The 18,189-nt window shown below is 43.1% G+C and overlaps 1 protein-coding gene across 1 annotated transcript in view; it reads left to right on the forward strand.

Annotated features, from left to right (window-relative positions):
* STK38L (serine/threonine kinase 38 like) overlaps positions 1–18,189 on the forward strand; it is a 44,643-nt gene that overhangs the window by 19,264 nt on the left and 7,190 nt on the right. Inside the window, exons 3-8 of the mRNA XM_070755081.1 lie at positions 3,435–3,486; positions 4,852–4,974; positions 8,530–8,613; positions 11,522–11,645; positions 14,049–14,203; positions 16,732–16,834. Coding sequence (XP_070611182.1) covers positions 3,435–3,486; positions 4,852–4,974; positions 8,530–8,613; positions 11,522–11,645; positions 14,049–14,203; positions 16,732–16,834 — 641 coding nt within the window. The remainder of the gene's footprint in view (positions 1–3,434; positions 3,487–4,851; positions 4,975–8,529; positions 8,614–11,521; positions 11,646–14,048; positions 14,204–16,731; positions 16,835–18,189) is intronic.

The following is an 18,189-nucleotide window of genomic DNA, read 5'->3' on the forward strand; positions in this document are numbered from 1 at the left end:
TGGTTGGTCAATCCACAGTCACTGAATTTAAACATGCCTGGGATAAACATAGATCCATTGTAAGATAAAATACAGGAAATAGTATAAGGGCAGACTAGATGGACCAGGAGGTCTTTTTCTGCCGTCAGTCTCCTATGTTTCTATGTTTCATGGCCCAGCTAGGTAACACCACCAGTGCTAGGAGGAAGTGGGGTGTGTGGAATGAAGAATAAGAAAGAAGAGGAGGAGGAAAAGGAGGAGGAGGAGGAAGAAGAGGAGGAGGAGGAGGAAAAGAACTGCAGGATCTTTGGTGTTTTCTAAGCTTGCTGTTTTTCTTGTAGACATTTCATGAACCTGCTAGGTAACCGCATCAGTGCTAGGAGGGAGTGAGGTTTGTGGAATGAAGAATGAGAAAGAAGAGAAGGAGGAGGAGGAGGAAGAGGGCTGTGAGGGTCCTTGGTGCTCTTTGCTCTTGCTGGTTCCTTTCAAGACGTTTCATGTCCCAACTAGCTAACATCATCAGTGCTAGAAGGGAGAAGGGTTTGCAAGGAGAAGGAAGGAGGAAGAGGATTATGGGCTCCTCGGTGCTCTTTGAGCTTACTGGTTTTCTTGGAGACGTTTCGTTACCCAACTAGATAACATCATCATTGCTGCTGTGGGCTTAAATCATTAAACCACGGTGCATAGCGTGTAATGTTATAATATTCATTCTTTTAGTCTTTACTTTAACCCGAAGACCAAGGGAGCTTTTGTTCTCGGGCACCAGCCGTTATTACTCTGCAAACACATTTGTTGACAAAGCGTAATCTTACCGTACGCTTTGTTTGACCACTGCAAACTTATCTGGGTTTGGCCACGATCATCTAACCTTTGGCAAATCTTGCAGGTTAGACTTTCACAGAGCACGAAGGGATGGCTGGGGAATTCTGGGCGTTGAAGTCTCCCCCAAAACCCCGTCTTCAAGTTGCCAAGTTGGAAACCGCCAGCACAGACAATGATGGCTGGGTTCAGACGTCGCACTAAGCCACGATAGGACTGGCTTGGTTTCACGGTTGAATTGAAGGCTGCCGTTTTCACCCCTTCAACCCATCGCAGAATCCTAAAGTTTTGTCTCCTTACTTTTTCTTAATCTTGGATGATCGTCCAGGAAGTTCGGGGTTAATTTTTTTTTATTTTTCTCCACTCAAAAACACGTTTAATATCATATACCTTCCACCTCCATTATAATACAACAATTATCCATTTGCTTTTGGTGTTTCTCCTTCCACAAGTGCTGCCTCCTTTCTTTCATCACCTGAAAAATCAAATATAAAATTTCCCAATATCCTTGTTCAAATTTACAACGCCATTGGCTAATATATCTAATCAAGTATTTTTTCCTCATCAATACATTGGGGCCAAAGGGACCTCTAGCAGTGCTAAATTCAATTTTCATCTATCCTTATTTATTCATAAACATCCAGGAAGTTGAGGGAGAAATATTTTTGCCCGGATTGTCTATATAAATAAATCCTTTTCGTTCCCCCACCCACATCTCATGTACCAATAAAAACATCATATTCGGGTTTCTTCCCGTGTAGGATTCAGAGATTTCTGCCGACGTTTCGACGAGGTCCCACTCGTCATCTTCAGGCTGGTGCTTCTGTCCTTGTTCTAGGGCGAACACAGCTATATATGTATAAAAAATCTTTTATTAGCTCTTTGATACAATATTAAAATTTAGATAAAAGAGATTTTATTAAGGTTTGCATTGAAGTCTGTGCGCCCTGTCACGCATGCATGAATGCCTGCATTCATAATTCAATGCCTGGGGAGGGCGAAAACAGCTTCCCCTGCCCCCTGGAGGCCCTCTGGAGGCTGGAAACGGCCTGTTTCTCAATTTCTGGTGGGCCCAGTAGGCTCGTGTTTCTCCCTCCCCAGGCTCCAAAGGTTTCCCTGGAACCGAGGGAGGGTCAAAACACCTTCCGCATCCCCATGGAGGCTCTCTGGAAGCCAAAAACGCCCTTCCAGAGCCAAAAATCAGCTGGCCGGCCCACACATGCACGTTGGAGCTGAGTTAGGGAAACGGCTTGAGTGCCAGCAGATATGACTCCATGTCCCATGTGCGGCACCTGTGCCATAGGTTCGCCATCACTGGAGTAGGGTATTCTTCATTGGCCAAGTGTGATTGGACACCCAAGGAATCTGGTGCAGAATTCAATTCAATTCAATTTATTAGATTTGTATGCCGCCCCTCTCCGAAGACTCGGGGCGGCTCACAACAATAATAAAAACAATATTCCAGCGAAAACAAATCTAATATTAAAAAGCACATAAAACCCTATCATATTTAAAAAAGCAAACAACACATACATACCCAAACATAAATATAAAAAAAAGCCTGTGGGAAAGGTGTTTCAACTCCCCCATGCCTGGCGGTATAGATGGGTCTTGAGTAATTTACGAAAGACAAGGAGTGTGGGGGCAGTTCTAATCTCTGGGGGGAGTTGATTCCAGAGGGCCGGGGCTGCCACAGGGGAGGCTCTTCCCCTGGGGGCCGCCAAACGACATTGTTTGGTCGACGGGATCCGGAGAAGGCCAACTCTGTGGGACCTTATCGGTCGTTGGGATTCATGCGGTAGCAGGCGGTTCCGGAGGTACTCTGGTCCAATGCCATGTCGGGCTTTAAAGGTCATAACCAACACTTTGAATTGTGACCAGAAACTGATTGGCAGCCAATGCAGGCCACGGAGTGTTGTAGAAACGTGGGCAAATCTAGGAAGCCCCACAATGGATCTCATGGCCGCGTTCTGCACAATCTGAAGTTTCCGAACACTTTTCAGAGGTAGCCCCATGTAGAGAGCGTTGCAGTAGTCGAACCTCGAGGTGATGAGGGCATGAGTGACTGTGAGCAGTGACTCCCTGTCCAAATAGGCCGCAACTGGTGCACCAGGCGAACCTGGGCAAACGCCCCCCTCGCCACAGCTAAAAGATGTTTCTCTAATGTGAGCTGTGGATCGAGGAGGACGCCCAAGTTGTGAACCCTCTCTGAGGGGGTCAGTAGTTCCCCCCCCAGGGTGATGGACGGACAGATGGAATTGTCCTTGGGAGGCAAGATCCACAGCCACTCCGTCTTGTCTGGGTTGAGTTTGAGTTTGTTGAGAAGCTCTCAGTATCCCTACAAGCAGCAAAGTCTTAAATCATAAGATACAAGCAACAAAATGAGAGTCGTAAGATACAAATAAGAGTTAGGCAATAGGAAAAGATGAGAAGGATAATACAGTAATAATAATAATAATGATGATGCCGTCATACTACAAGGTTACATACCTTTAGGGATAAGACAGTGCTGTGGGAATTACGTGTTCACTTGAGTAACTTTCCCAGGGGAATAACTATGTCGAGTTGTTTTGGCATGCGGAAAAAAAAAATATGTTGGTTGTTTCATAACACGTGATTTTGTACTTCCAACTTAGGCAGAAGAAACTTGAAGTAGCCATGGAGAAAGAAGGCTTAGCAGACGAAGAGGTAATTCCGACACTCACAAAGCTAAAAGTTTTTATAGCTTTGTTTGCTTAGGATGGGTGCAAACCTGGGCGATTCAGAACTTACGGGCAAAATTTATGTGTGTGTGTGTGTTTGTTTTAATAATATCGGCCCGAATAAACTCAACAGAAGGTAGAGGTAAATGGAGGAAAGGTAATTGGGGTTTTAGTATGTTTTAAATTGAGATTTCTACCTGTTAAATGTTACTTTGTTGTGAGCCTCCCTGAGTCTGAGGAATAGGGTGGCATAGAAATCAAATCAAATTGATCAATCAATCAATCAAACAAACAAACAAAATAACTAAATAAAGGGCCAGTAAGGGGAAAAAAATTCAGAATATTTTCACACATAGTTTGTATTTAAGGAACTGCAGTGTGATAATTCCTCTCTCGCTCTCGCTCTCGCTCCATCTTTCTTTCTTTCTCTTTCTTTCTTTCTCTCTTTCTTTCTCTCTCCTGTTTTCTTTCTTTCTCCTGTTTTCTTTCTTTCTTTCTCTCTCTCCCTCTTTCTTTCTCTCTCCCTATCTTTTCCTTCCTTCCTTCCTTCCTTTCTTTCCTTCCTCCCTCCCTCCCTCCCTCCTCCTCCTTCTTTCTTTCTTTCTTTCTTTCTTTTTTCTTTCTTTCTCTCTCCTGTTTTCTTTCTTTCTTTCTCCTGTTTTTTCTTTCTTTCTTTCTTTCTTTCTCTCTCTCTATCTCTCCCTCTTTCTTTCTCTCTCCCTATCTTTTCCTTCCTTTCTTTCTTTCTTTCCTTCCTCCCTCCCTCCCTCCTCCCTCCTTCTTTCTTTCTTTCTTTCTTTTTCTCTTTCTTTCTTTCTTTCTTTCTTTCTTTCTCTCTCCTGTTTTCTTTCTTTCTTTCTCCTGTTTTTTCTTTCTTTCTTTCTTTCTCTCTCTCTCTCTCTCTCTCCCTCTTTCTTTCTCTCTCACTATCTTTTTCTTCCTTCCTTCCTTCCTTCCTTCCCTTCCTTCCTCCCTCCCTCCTTCTTTCATTCATTCATTCATTCATTCTTTCTTACATTTATATGCCGCTCACTCCTAAATGGACTCTGAGCGGCTAACAAACAGTTAGAAATATAATACTAATAAAAAGAACAATAAAAACATTTCTTCCTAAATCATGACTTTAGGACTGGCTTGATCGCGCGTGACTTTATATTTGTTGTTTATATCCATGTAAGATGAGGCTTGTTTGGTGCAGAGCCCTGGAGACAAGAGAGAGCTCGCTCGCTCTCAGTAAAAAGCAGAAAGCCTCCCGTTCAATCAGTCTCGAATGCCATCTTGTGGTTTAGAAATGGTTTCTCAAAAGGCGCCAGACTTTTTAAAGACGACGTTTTGGTTGCTCCCCTCCCAGAAAAAGCTCCGGAGATCTCAGCACGCCCGCAAAGAAACTGAGTTTTTAAGGCTGAAGCGGACAAGGTTGGGCCTCGACGATTTTGAATCCCTGAAGGTGATCGGCAGAGGAGCCTTTGGCGAGGTTAGTGGTCGTCCTTAAAGAAATCTTTCCTGGTAGGTTTTCTTGATAACTTTGGCAGGAACTGACTACTGCAACGCTCTCTACATGGGGCTACCTTTGAAGAGTGTTCGGAAACTTCAGATCGTGCAGAATGCAGCTGCGAGAGCAATCATGGGCTTCCCTAAATATGCCCATGTTACACCAACATTGGTTGCCGACCAGTTTCCGGTCACAATTCAAAGTGTTGGTTATGACCTGCAAAGCCCTTCATGGCACCGGACCAGAATATCTCTGGGACCGCCTTCTGCCGCATGAATCCCCGTGGTCGATTAGGTTCTACAGTGGGCCTTCTCTGGGTCCTGTCGATGAAACAATGTCATCTGGCGGGGCCCAGGGGAAGAGCCTTCTCTGTGGCGGCCCCGACTCTCTAGAATCAACTCCCCCTGGAGATTAGGACTGCCCACACCCTCCTTGCCTTTCGCAAACTCCTTAAAACCCACCTCTGCCGTCAGGCATGGGGAAATTGATTCCCCTGGGCCGTTTCCGTTTTATGTATGGTTTTTCTGAGATGTATGACTGTTTTTTATATTAAATGGGTTTTAAATTGTTTTTAACTATTGGATTTGTACTGTTTTCTTGTTGTGAGCCGCTCCGAGTCCTCGGAGAGGAGCGGCATACAAATCTAATAAATAATAATAATAAATAATAATAATAATTAAAGTTACTGAAGGTCACCACCGAAGGAATGAACAGAATTACAGAGTTGGAAGGATCGTAAGCAGATAATAATAATAATAATAATAACAACAACAACAACATCTGCGGAGAGGGGCGGCATACAAATCCAATAAATATTATTATTATTATTATTATTATTATTATTATTATTATTATTATTTAGACTTGTATGCCTCCCCTCTCCGAAAATTCGGGGCGGCTCACAACAACAATAAAACAATACAGAACAAATCTAATAATTAAAACATCGATACTACACAATCAGATGTCAGATATGAATAGAGTTGGAAGGGACCTTATGGGTCATCTAGTCCTGTTAGAATGTCTAGGTAATTTAATAAACCTTCGACAAACTTTAAGCAGAGTAAATGTAGCAATGTGGGTTAGTCGGTCAATGAATCAGACTTAGTACTAAATAGAACAATATTATTATATACCGATAGGCAAATAAGGGCCGAGCATAAGTGCACCAGTGTGCCTTCCGTCCCCTGTCCAATTGTCTCTCCTTATCTCATTTATCTTTTCTTCCTTTCAAATATGTTCACCTATACTTTTATATCTTTTCTTCTTTTCTTTATTTATATTATTACATATCTATTCTCTTCGATGTGTATTATGTATTGGACTAACTAACTAACTAACTAACTAACTAACTAACTAACTAACTAACTAACTAACTAACTAACTAACTAACTAACTAACTAACCAACCAACCAACCAACTAAATAAATAAATAAATAAATAAATAAGCAAGCTTTGTAGTTACACAGTCCAAATATCACACGCATATAATCCTAATAATGGTTTACAAAGCAGGTTATCGCACACAGCAAAATATACACAGAGCAAATATATAATATATATTATACTCTCTAGTATAAATTCCCCCAAGAGGAACATCGTTGGCTCCCCCTTATGGCCAACCAGTAAATGACTCTTAAAGGTACAGTCCTAAACGTACATTCTTAGCTTCTGTATTGCAACACCCAACATAGTTACCTACAGTATACTAACAAGTCCAACCCCACATCCAAGCAGAAGACCCTACACCTGTTTCTGACAGATGATAGTCCAGTCTCCTCTTGAAAGCCTTGAGGGACGAAGCTCCCACAACTTCTGAAGGCAACTTCCTTTCTATGGATTGATTGTTCTCAGTGTCAGAAAACTCCTGCTTATTTCCAAGTTGAATTTCTCGTTGTTCAGTTTCCATCCATTGTTCCTTGTCTGGCCTTCAGGTGCTTTGGAAAGTAGCTTGACGCCTTCCTCTCTGTTGTGTTTGGGCCTGGGCCAGCCGTTGCTCCCACAGATGGGAGAGACGCGGCACAAAGTGAATGTGAAAGCCTGGCTGACAGCCAGGAAGATGTGGCAGAGAGCCAGGAAGATGTGGCAGAGAGCCAGGAAGATGTGGCAGAGAGCCAGGAGGATTCAGCAGACAGCCCAGGGGATTTGGCCTGCAGTCACTCGGACAGTTTGTCCTCACTCAGTTCGTCTGCAGAGCAATGTATTGATTTACGTAACCGAAGAGCTATGCAAAGAAGGGATCGCTTTAAGAAGTATTATAAGTCATTATAGGAGCACCTGGGCTGGGTGTGGTTCCCTTAATGAGGGCTAAAGGGATAAAAAGGGAACAGGGGCCAAGGCAAACTGTGGCTGTTTATCTGTGTTGTTTTGTGGTTCCTGCTTCGAAGTTTCTGTGCCGTTGGAGTTTTCAACCCAGCTTTTTCAGAGAAGTGGGAGGTGAAAACTCGGGGACTTGCTGTTTGCTCCAAAGATTCAAAAGGACTCCTGAAACGTCTTGGTTCATTCCAGGTTGTTTTTGTTTCTTTTTCCCTGTGTTTTTGTATGCGGCTGAAGTAAGCCTTGCATTGTTTTTGGACATTAAGAACTGTTTTTTTGAGTAAGCTATTTTTGTTTATCTAATACAAGTTTGCTGATTAGCAGAGCACGTGTGTGTTTGATTTCTTTTCATTGGACTATTACACAGTGCCGAGCCAGTCAGGCAGAACACTCTCTGTGGAAGCCCCTCAAATATTGGAAGACTGCTATCATGTCTCCCCTGGTCCTTATTTTCATCAAAGTAGCTATGCCCAGTTCCTGCAACCGTTCTTCCTATGTTTTAGCTTCTGGTCCCCTAATCATCTTGTTTGCTCTTCTCTGCACTCTTTCTAGAGTCTCAACATATTTTTAATCCTGTAGTGACCTAAACTGGATGCAGTACTATAGGTGTGGTCTTACTAAGGCTTTACAGAGTGGTCTTAATACCTCCCTCGATCTTGATTGTATCGTCTGTTAAATGCAATTTTAGGATCGCATCGGCTTTGAGAACAACCGGAAAGGAAATAACTTTATGCATGCTTGTTTTGAATTAGCGCTTCAAACGTGCAAGTCCATAACTCAAAGCCTCCCTTTTTAATTGGCGGGACCCAGGGGAAGAGCCTTCTCTGTGGTGGCTCCGACCCTCTGGAATCAGCTCCCTCCAGAGATCAGAACTGCCCCCACCCTCCTTGCCTTTCGTAAACTCCTTAAAACCCACCTCTGTCGTCGGGCGTGGGGGAACTGAAACATCTCCCCCTGCCTGTGTAGCTTTTTGTGTATGATACGATTGTATGTATGTTTTCATATATTGAGGTTCCTTGGGTTTTTTTAGAATTTTAAATGTATTATTGTTATTTTAGATTCTAACTATTAGATTTGTCATTATATATTGTTTTTATCGTTGCTGTAAGCCGCCCCGAGTCTACGGAGAGGGGCGGCATACAAATCTAATAAATAATAATAATAATAATAATAATAATAATAATAATAATAATAATAATAATAAAATAATTAAATCCGCAGGTCCGATTAGTTCAGAAAAAAGACACGGGCCATATTTACGCCATGAAGATATTAAGGAAAGCCGACATGCTGGAAAAAGAGCAAGTAAGATCTTTTTTTTCTGTTTCCAAATACAGTGATACCTTGTCTTACAAACTTAATTGGTTCCGGGACGAGGTTCTTAAGGTGAAAAGTTTGTAAGACAAAACAATGTTTCCCATAGGAATCAATGGAAAAGCGATTAATGCATGCAAGCCCAAAATTCACCCCTTTTGCCAGCCGAAGCGCCCGTTTTTGCGCTGCTGGGATTCCCCTGAGGCTCCCCTCCATGGGAAACCCCACCTCCGGACTTCTGTGTTTTTGCGATGCTGCAGGGGAATCCCAGCAGGGGAATCCCAGCATCGCAAAAACAAGCGCTTCACTGGCAGTAGAAGTCTGGAGGTGGGGTTTCCCAGCGAAGGGAGCATCAGTGAAATCACAGCATCACAAAAATACTGAAGTCCTCAAAACTCCACCTCCGGACCTCTGTGTTTTTGCGATGCTGCGATTTCGCTGAGGCTCCTCTCACTGCGAAACCCCATCTCCGGACTTCCGTTGCCAGCGAAGCGCCCGTTTTTGCGCTGCTGGGATTCCCCTGCTGGGATTCCCCTGCAGCATTTCAAAAACACGGAAGTCCGGAGGTGGGGTTTCCCATGGAGGGGAGCCTCAGGGGAATCCCAGCAGCACAAAAACGGGCGCTTCGCTGGCAATGGAAGTCTGGAGGTGGGGCATCCCAGCGGCGGCAGTGGGTTTGTAAGGTGAAAATAGTTTGTAAGAACAGGCAAAAAAATCTTAAACCCCGGGTTTGTATCTCGAAAAGTTTGTATGACGAGGCGTTTGTAAGACGAGGTATCACTGTATAACTTTAAAGCATGTCTTAAAGGCATAGCATTTAGTAATAGCATTTAGACTTACATAACGCTTCATAGAGCTGTACACCCCGTCTCTAAGCGGTTTACAGAATCAGTGTCTTTTCCCCCAACAATCTGGGTCCTCATTTGACCCACCTCGGAAGGAGGGAAGGCTGAGTCAACTTTGAGCCGGTGGGGAGATTCGAACTGCTGAACTACAGCTAGCAGTTAGCTGAAGTAGCCTGCAGTACTGCACTCTAACCACTGCACCAGCCTGGACTCATTTGACCAGCCCAATGTGATATCCAGATATCCATCTCACAGACCAGAGATACGAGTAATGGTTTAGTAATACAAGCCAGATAAATCTAAGTGTATAAAGTATTATTGACTTTGGCAAATATCTTAGTCAAGAACAGTCCTATTCATACATAGTTAAATCAGTCAATACAAATACAAAGCTATAAATCTTACTTGTTCAGTTTACAGTTACACAAACCAGCATTTAATACACAGTTTCTACTACAGCAGTCACAGATAATATAATAGAATTAGCTAAGAGAGTCAGAGAGAGAGAATCACGCTTCTGGCGCCCTCTTATGGAAATCCGTAACACTAACTTTTAAAGCAATAGTGTTTCAATACATTTAAGCATGCATTGTTGGTTTGCTTTTCTATATTGCCAAACCCAACCAGTTATGTACATAGTACTTACAAGCTTCAGTCAACTGAGGGTCGGGGAGCTGATAATGAGTGGCTTGGCTTAACAGGCTCTGTTCTTTTTGCTGCAAGGAGGTAAATTGTTGGGAGGCAGAGGCCAAAGGGTGGAGCTACATTCAGTGTATAAGATGTACCCAAGTTTTCACCCTCTTTTAAGGGGTAAAAAGATGTGTCTTATATTCCCCAAAGCATGGTACTTATGACAATTGTACTGTCCAAACAACCCAAATCAGGGAGCACCAAGGGCTTTGCAGTTCTGAGATAAAAATATTCTCTTCAAGCAGTAGACCCAGATGTCTCCAGTTTTGAAGGGTAGGAGACAATCCGATGAGGGTTATTGTATTCCAGCCTACTATACTGAGTACAGTGGTACCTCATGATACGAACTTAATTGGTTCCAGGAGGAGGTTCGTAAGGTGAAAAGTTCGTAAGACGAAACAATGTTTCCCATAGGAATCAATGTAAAAGCAAATAATGCGTGCAAATCCTTCAGGAAAATCCCAAACTTTAGAAGGGAGGCTAACAGAGGGCAGGGAGGAGCAGCTAAAGGGGGCGGGTGGAAGAAGCAAGGCTAGGCTAAAGGATGAGTGGGAAGGAAGAAAGGCAAGGGGGGCGCCCCTCCCTTTTCTTTCTTCAAAAGACACCCTTTCAGTGCCTCTGCAAGCACGTTGTTCTCTGCAAAGTCTTTCCCCCTCCAAGCCGCCCGTCCCTTTTCTTTCTTCAAAAGACACCCTTTCAGTGCCTTTGCAAGCACGTTGTTCTCTGCAAAATCTTTCCTCCTCCAAGCCGCCCCGCCCTTTTCTTTCTTCAAAAGACACCCTTTCAGTGCCTCTGCAAGCACGCTGTTCTCTGCAAAGTCTTTCCTCCACCAAACTGCCCCTCCCTTTTCTTTCTTCAAAAGACACCCTTTCAGTGCCTCTGCAAGCACGCTGTTCTCCTACTTTTGTTAATGCAAAGTCTTTCCCCCTCCAAGCCGCCCCTCCCTTTTCTTTCTTCAAAAGACACCCTTTCAGTGCCTCTGCAAGCACGCTGTTCTCCTACTTTTGTTAATGCAAACTCTTTCCCCCTCCAAGCCGCCCCTCCCTTTTCTTTCTTCAAAAAAAGGGGGGGGAAAGAAACCCCTTCATCCCAGCAGCAGCGGCTTGGGTTCGTAAGGTGAAAATAGTTCGGAAGAAGAGGCAAAAAAATCTTAAACACCGGGTTCGTATCTCGAAAAGTTCGTTAGAAGAGGCGTTCATAAGATGAGGCACCCCTATACCTGTGAGTTAGGAAAGGTTGTCTTCCACCTAAGGGCAATAAAAGTTTAATCACTTTGAAAGCTGCTTATGTACAAAATCCGTTGGGGACGCAAAACCAATTTCTCCCCTTCAGCTTTGATTTGATTGGCCGTGTTCTTCTCGCAGGTGGCTCATATCCGAGCAGAAAGGGACATCCTCGTGGAAGCCGATGGCGCCTGGGTGGTGAAGATGTTCTACAGCTTTCAGGACAAACGCAACCTTTACTTGATTATGGAGTTTCTTCCGGGAGGTAAACCATTCAGTGAAATTATTTCAACGGCTATTTGAGAGTCATTGGTGCGCTGGCCTAGGCCAGAGGTAGGCAAAGTTGGCTCTTCTATGACTTGTGGACTTCAACTCCCAGAATTCCTGAGCCAATCATGCTAGCTTGGGAATTCTGGGAGTTGAAGTCCACATGTCATAGAAGAGCCAACTTTGCCTACCCCTGGCCTAACCACTTGCATGCGACGTCAACAAACATAGCGATATAAGATAGATATTGTGCCTGAGTGGGTAGGCGGACCACCCACAGGTCGCCGCTACCAGTTTGCCCAAACTGGTCCGAACCAGTTAAATCCCACCTGTTTGGTAGGTGAACTGGTGGAGTGGAGGCCTGAGAGATCACAGTATCGTTTTTGCTCATTTTTTCCCCTCTATCAAAACCAGCTGTGGTGGAACGTAGTCTGGATTCCCAGAAGGGAGGGGCTGCATTCCAGAGGACCAAGAGACAGCAAAGTGTGGAGACTTTAGCTGGGAGAAAAAGAGATCAGACAGATGAGGCTTTCGGGTGTGCTTTTGGCACACGATAACAAAATGTTTAGCCATCACTCTGCTAGAGTTTTATTTATTTATTTTATTTATTTATTGGATTTGTATGCCGCCCCTCTCCGTTGACTCGGGGCAGCTAACAACAGTGACAAAAAACAAAATGTAAAAATCCAATACTACAACAGCTAAAAACCCTTGTTATAAAACCAATCATACATGCAAACGTACCATGCATAAATTGTAGAAGCCTAGGGGGAAGGAATATCTTAGTTCCCCCATGCCTGATGGCAGAGGTGGGTTTTGAGGAGCTTGCGAAAGGCAAGGAGGGTGGGGGCTATTCTAATCTCTGGGGGGAGTTGGTTCCAGAGGGTCGGGGCCGCCACAGAGAAGGCTCTTCCCCTGGGCCCCGCCAACCGACATTGTTTAGTTGACGGGACCCGGAGAAGGCCAACTCTGTGGGACCTAACTGGTTACTGGGATTCGTGTGGCAGAAGGCGGTCCCGGAGATAATCTGGCCCGGTGCCATGAAGGGCTTTATAAGTCATAACCAACACTTTGAATTGTGACCGGAAATTGATCGGCAACCAATGCAGACTGCGGAGTGTTGGTGTGATATGGGCATATTTAGGGAAGCCCATGATTGTTTTCTACTTTCTGTTCTGCCGGCTTCTAGTACAAGCCTCCAATGAAAAGGAGATTGGTTCAAAACAGACACACACGCGCAGTAGAAGTCCAGTAAATGTTTTTTATCTCAACAAAAGAGAAGCAAAACTCCCTTATAGAATTCAAAGGGATTTCTTGAATAAACAAGGCAGTAATGGATTACAATCCCATAGCAAGGCAAGCAATAAACCCATACTGTGAAGTTCGGCACAAATACTGTTTGTTCCAGACGTGGCAAAAACTTACCAGGATTTCTTTTCTCAAACTCCGTGACTCCCAACGACTACGATCAGATAATCTCCACGCTGCTAAGCCCGCACGCTGCCAATATAACAGCTTCTCTAATTACGTGAGCCCCACCCAACCACAGGTGGATTCTCTATCGCCTGTAATAGTTCTTCAGTTGTTCTCTTCTACGCATGCGTGGGTCTAGCCCCGGCCCTCTGGAACCAACTCCCTTCGGAGATTAGAATTGCCCCCACCCTCCTTGCCTTTCGTAAGCTCCTTAAAACCCACCTCTGCTGTCAGGCATGGGGGAACTGAGATATTCTTTCCCCCTAGGCCTTTACAATTTTATGCATGGTATGTTTGTTTGTATGTATGTTTTGTTTTATAAATAAGGGTTTTTTTATTGTTTTAGTATTAGTTTTAGTATTGGATTTACATGATGTTTTCTACTATTGTTGTTAGCCGCCCCGAGTCTACAGAGGGGGGCGGCATACAAATCAATCAAATAAATAAATAAATAAATAAATAAATAAATGAATAAATAAATAAATGAATGAATGAATGAATAAAGAAATAAAGAAATGAATAAAGAAATAATTAAGTAAGTAAGTAAGTAAGTAAATAAATAAATAAATAAATAAATAAATAAATAAATTCCTCATCCGAATCTACCGAAGATAATGGAGATTGGCTTCCCGGGCTGTCTGCCAAGCCCCCCTCTTCCACGTCACCCCCACCACCTTCTTCTTCTTCCGAGGAAACGTCACTATCTGACTCTGTCGGCAATAAAACAGGCCTGTGACATGTTGATGTTTCCCCTGCACCCACCTCCACATTCCTTGAGGCAGGAGCTGGGCCAGAGCCAACCCACAACACCTTAGTTTGGCAAGATTCTGTCCGTAGGTGAGAAAGTGCCCCGAAGTAACTCGGTGTGTCTTTTTGCTTTTTTCAACACCATCTAAATACAGTCTGTGTCTTGTCCTCCCTGATTCAGGTGATATGATGACTTTGCTCATGAAGAAGGACACGCTCTCCGAGGAAGAAACACAGTTTTACATCTCGGAAACCGTGCTTGCTATCGACGCCATTCACCAACTGGGGTTTATACACCGGGATATTAAACCTGATAATCTTCTACTAGATGCCAAGGTATCTAATGTGCATACGTGTCCTCCTCTCTTTTGTGTCCTTGTTCTAAGACGGAATGTCTAAACAACAACAACAACAACAATAATAATTAGATTTGTATGCTGCCCCTCTCCGAAGACTCGGAGCGGCTCACAATAGTGAACAATATAAACATTATGTCTACTTTCAGCTCAATTGTTTAACAAGGCTAATTTAAAAATTCAAAATCAATGTTTTTCAAACTTGGCAACTCTTAAGATGTGTAGACTTCATTTCTCAGAATTCCCCAGGCACATACTGGCTGGGGAATTCTGGGAGTTGAAGTCCACACATCTTAAAAAGAATGATTGATATTACTGGAACCAAATCCAGATTTAAAAAATAAATAAGTATGGAGTCAAAAATAGAAACAAAGTTTGTGAATATTAAGATTTCTATCCTGCTTTTCCTTCAGAAATTCAAGACGTGTAATGCTCCTAAACAACTCGAAGCTGGGTGGACTTCAACTCCCAGAATCCCTCAGAATTACGGAAGTGGATGTCCGCAGTTCCGGGGAGGTGAATTCTGGGAGTTGAAGTCCACACGGCTTGAAAGATCCAGCATTTTTTTTTTTTTAAAGGCTCCTTCGTTTTGTTGAGTTGTCTAGAACAATAGTAAAGCAGTCTTTATTGATTTTATTTTATTTATGTGTCGTCCAACTCCCTAGGGACTTATTTATTTAAAATGTATTGATTTTAAAAAATAAGTCTAATATTTTGAACATTCTACAGACATTTATAGTTATTGAGGTACTTCTTTGCATATCAGATTTGCCAGTCTAGCACGAGAAAATAAAATTCTGGGGGAATTTTATTATTATTCTTTACTTACAAGAAACATCAAATCTAGTGAGAGATATTTTACAATCCTATTCAAAAGGACAATCTAGAAAAGCAACCTTGTGTGTGAAATGTAAAAACAGCTATTCAAATGGTAATTTAAAGACTGTGAATAATGATAGTCAACAGATTAGTTTACCCTGTCTTCTTTCTTTCTTTCTTTCTTTCTTCCTTCTTTCTTTCTTTCTTTCCTCCCTCCCTCCCTTCCCCTTTCTTTCTTTCTTTCTTTCTTCCTTTCTTCCTTCCTCCTTTCTTTCTTTCTTTCTTCTTTCTTTCCTCCCTCCCTCCCTTCCCCTTTCTTTCTTTCTTCCTTCCTCCTTTCTTTCTTTCTTTCTTTCTTTCTTTCTTCTTTCTTCTTTCTTTCTTTCGTTCCTCCCTCCCTCCCTTCCCCTTTCTTTCTTTCTTCCTTTCTTCCTTCCTTCCTTCCTTCCTCCTTTCTTTCTTTCTTTCTTTCTTTCTTCTTTCTTTCTTTCCTCCCTCCCTCCCTTCCCCTTCCTTCCTTCCTTCCTTCCTCCCTTCTTTCTTTCTTCTTTCTTCTTTCTTTCTTTTGTTCCTCCCTCCCTCCCTTCCCCTTTCTTTCTTCCTTTCTTCCTTTCTTTCTTTCTTTCTTTTTCTTCTCTTCTCTTCACCTTTTCTCTCTCCTCCCTCTTCTCTTTTCTTTTCGTGGTTTTTTTGCTTGTTTTTATAATTGCATTTGATTATTTCTTTTTTGTCTGTTTTTTATATGCAAATAACTAATAAAGATATTTTAATTTTTTTAAAAAAAATTATAAAAAAGAAAATAAAATTCTGCCTCTGCCTCCCAGCAATTTGCCTCCTTGCAGCTTTAGTTTCACTTTCATTTTAGCATGTGGACCTGCCTGCAGCCTCGATCAGCTGAGGATCGGGAAGTTGCTTGGCTTAACAAGTTCTGGGCTGTTTGCTGCAGGGAGGTAAATTGCTGGCAGGCAGAATGGGAGAGTGGCCGGGTGGGCCTACATTCGGTGTATAAGACACACCCAAGTTTTCACCTTCTTTTGGTTTTTTTTTTAAAAAGGTGCGTCTTATACACCCTCAAAATACGGTAATAATAAAAAAGTGCTTTATTTCTTTATTTTATTGATTGATTGATTGATTGGATTTGTATGCCGCCCCTCTCAGCAGACTCGGGGCGGCTAACAACAGTAATAAAACAGTATATGACAATAATCCATTACTAAAAACAGTTAAAACCCATTATATAAAAACCAAACATACATACAGACATACCATGCATAAAATTGTAGAGGCCTAGGGGGAAAGAGTATCTCAATTCCCCCATGCCTGGCAGCAGAGGTGGGTTTTAAGCAGCTTACGAAAGGCAAGGAGGGTGGGGGCAATTCTAATCTCTGGGGGGAGTTGGTTCCAGAGGGCCGGGGCCACCACAGAGAAGGCTCTTCCCCTGGGTCCCGCCAAGTGCCATTGTTTGGTTGACGGGACCCGGAGAAGACCCACTCTGTGGGACCTAACTGGTCGCTGGGATTCGTGCAGCAGAAGGTAGATCTCATTTGGGTGTCGATACCTCAGGCACGATGGAATTGCAATTTTTGCCCTTGGGCCCAGTGAGATGTAAATCGGGGAATTGCTCCCAGTAGTACCTATTTACGTCAGTCATCTGGATTAATCCATATGAGTAATGTTTTCTTTCTGTAGGGCCATGTAAAACTCTCTGATTTTGGGCTATGCACAGGTTTAAAGAAAGCTCACCGAACCGAATTCTACCGAAACCTTACGCATAATCCACCGAGTGACTTCTGTAAGTACCGCGAACCCCAGTTTAAATGATAAATGTTGTGCATGACGTATTGGTGGGAAATTTGTCCTTTAACTCTAGCGTCGGTTTGTCCATCTCTGCACATGTTAGGATTTTAAATAAGATTTCTTCTTCTGTAGGGGCATCTTTATTTTTTCCATTTCTGGGCATTTGCTATTCTTGCCGCAGTTAAAATTTATTTATTATTTATTTATCAATCAGATTTGTACGCCGCCCCTCTCCGCACACTCGGGGCGGCTCACATCAATAATAATACAGTGTAAACAAATCTAATATTTAAGTTAATTTAAAACCCCAATGTAGAAACCAATCATACATACTGACATGCCATGCATAAATTTTATAAGCCTAGGGGGAGGGAAAAGTATCAATTCCCCCATGCCTGACGACAGAGGTGGGTTTTAAGGAGCTTACGAAAGGCTAGGAGGGTGGGGGCAACTCTGATATCTGGGGGGGAGTTGGTTCCAAAGGGTCGGGGCCGCCACAGAGAAGGCTCTTCCTCTGGGCCCCGCCAAATGACATTTTTTCATCGATGGGACCTGGAGAAGGCCCACTCTGTGGGACCTAACTGGTCGCTGGGATTTGTGCGGCAGAAGGCAGTCCCGGAGATATTCTGGTCCGGTGCCATGAAGGGCTTTATAGGTCATAACCAACACTTTGAATTGTGACCGGAAACTGATCGGCAACCAATGTAGACTGCGGAGTGTTGGTGTGACATGGGCATATTTAGGGAAGCCCATGATTGCTCTCGCAGCTGCATTCTGCACGATCTGCAGTTTCCGAACACTTTTCAAAGGTAGCCCCATGTAGAGACCGTTACAGTAGTCGAGCCTCAAGGTGATGAGGGCATGAGTGACTGTGAGCAATGACTCCCGGTCCAAATAGGGCCGCAACTGGTGCGGTAATATGTAACATTAAGTATATTTTATTTTTCTCATATTTGTCGATGGTTATTTCCTAACAGAAATAATTCGTGTTTTCGGATTGAGCTTCATTTCTAAGATCTCTTCTGCCCATTGTTTAATTTCCCCCCAATAATCACTTGCTTTGTGACATTCCCACCATGTATGATAATAAGTTCCAATAGTCTTTTGGAATTTCCAAAATAGCTTAGCTGTTTTCCTTTCACGACCCAGCCAGGTAACACCACCTGGTGAGACCACATTTGGAGTACTGTGTTCAGTTCTGAAGACCTCACCTACAAAAAGAGATTGACAAAATTGAACGGGTCCAAAGACGGGCTACAAGAATGGTGGAAGGTCTCAAGCATAAAACGTATCAGGAAAGACTTCATGGACTCAATCTGTATAGTCTGGAGCACAGAAGGAAAAGGGGGG

The sequence above is a fragment of the Erythrolamprus reginae genome, chromosome 6, assembly GCF_031021105.1.
Source record: "Erythrolamprus reginae isolate rEryReg1 chromosome 6, rEryReg1.hap1, whole genome shotgun sequence".
Classification (NCBI taxonomy): domain Eukaryota; kingdom Metazoa; phylum Chordata; class Lepidosauria; order Squamata; family Dipsadidae; genus Erythrolamprus; species Erythrolamprus reginae.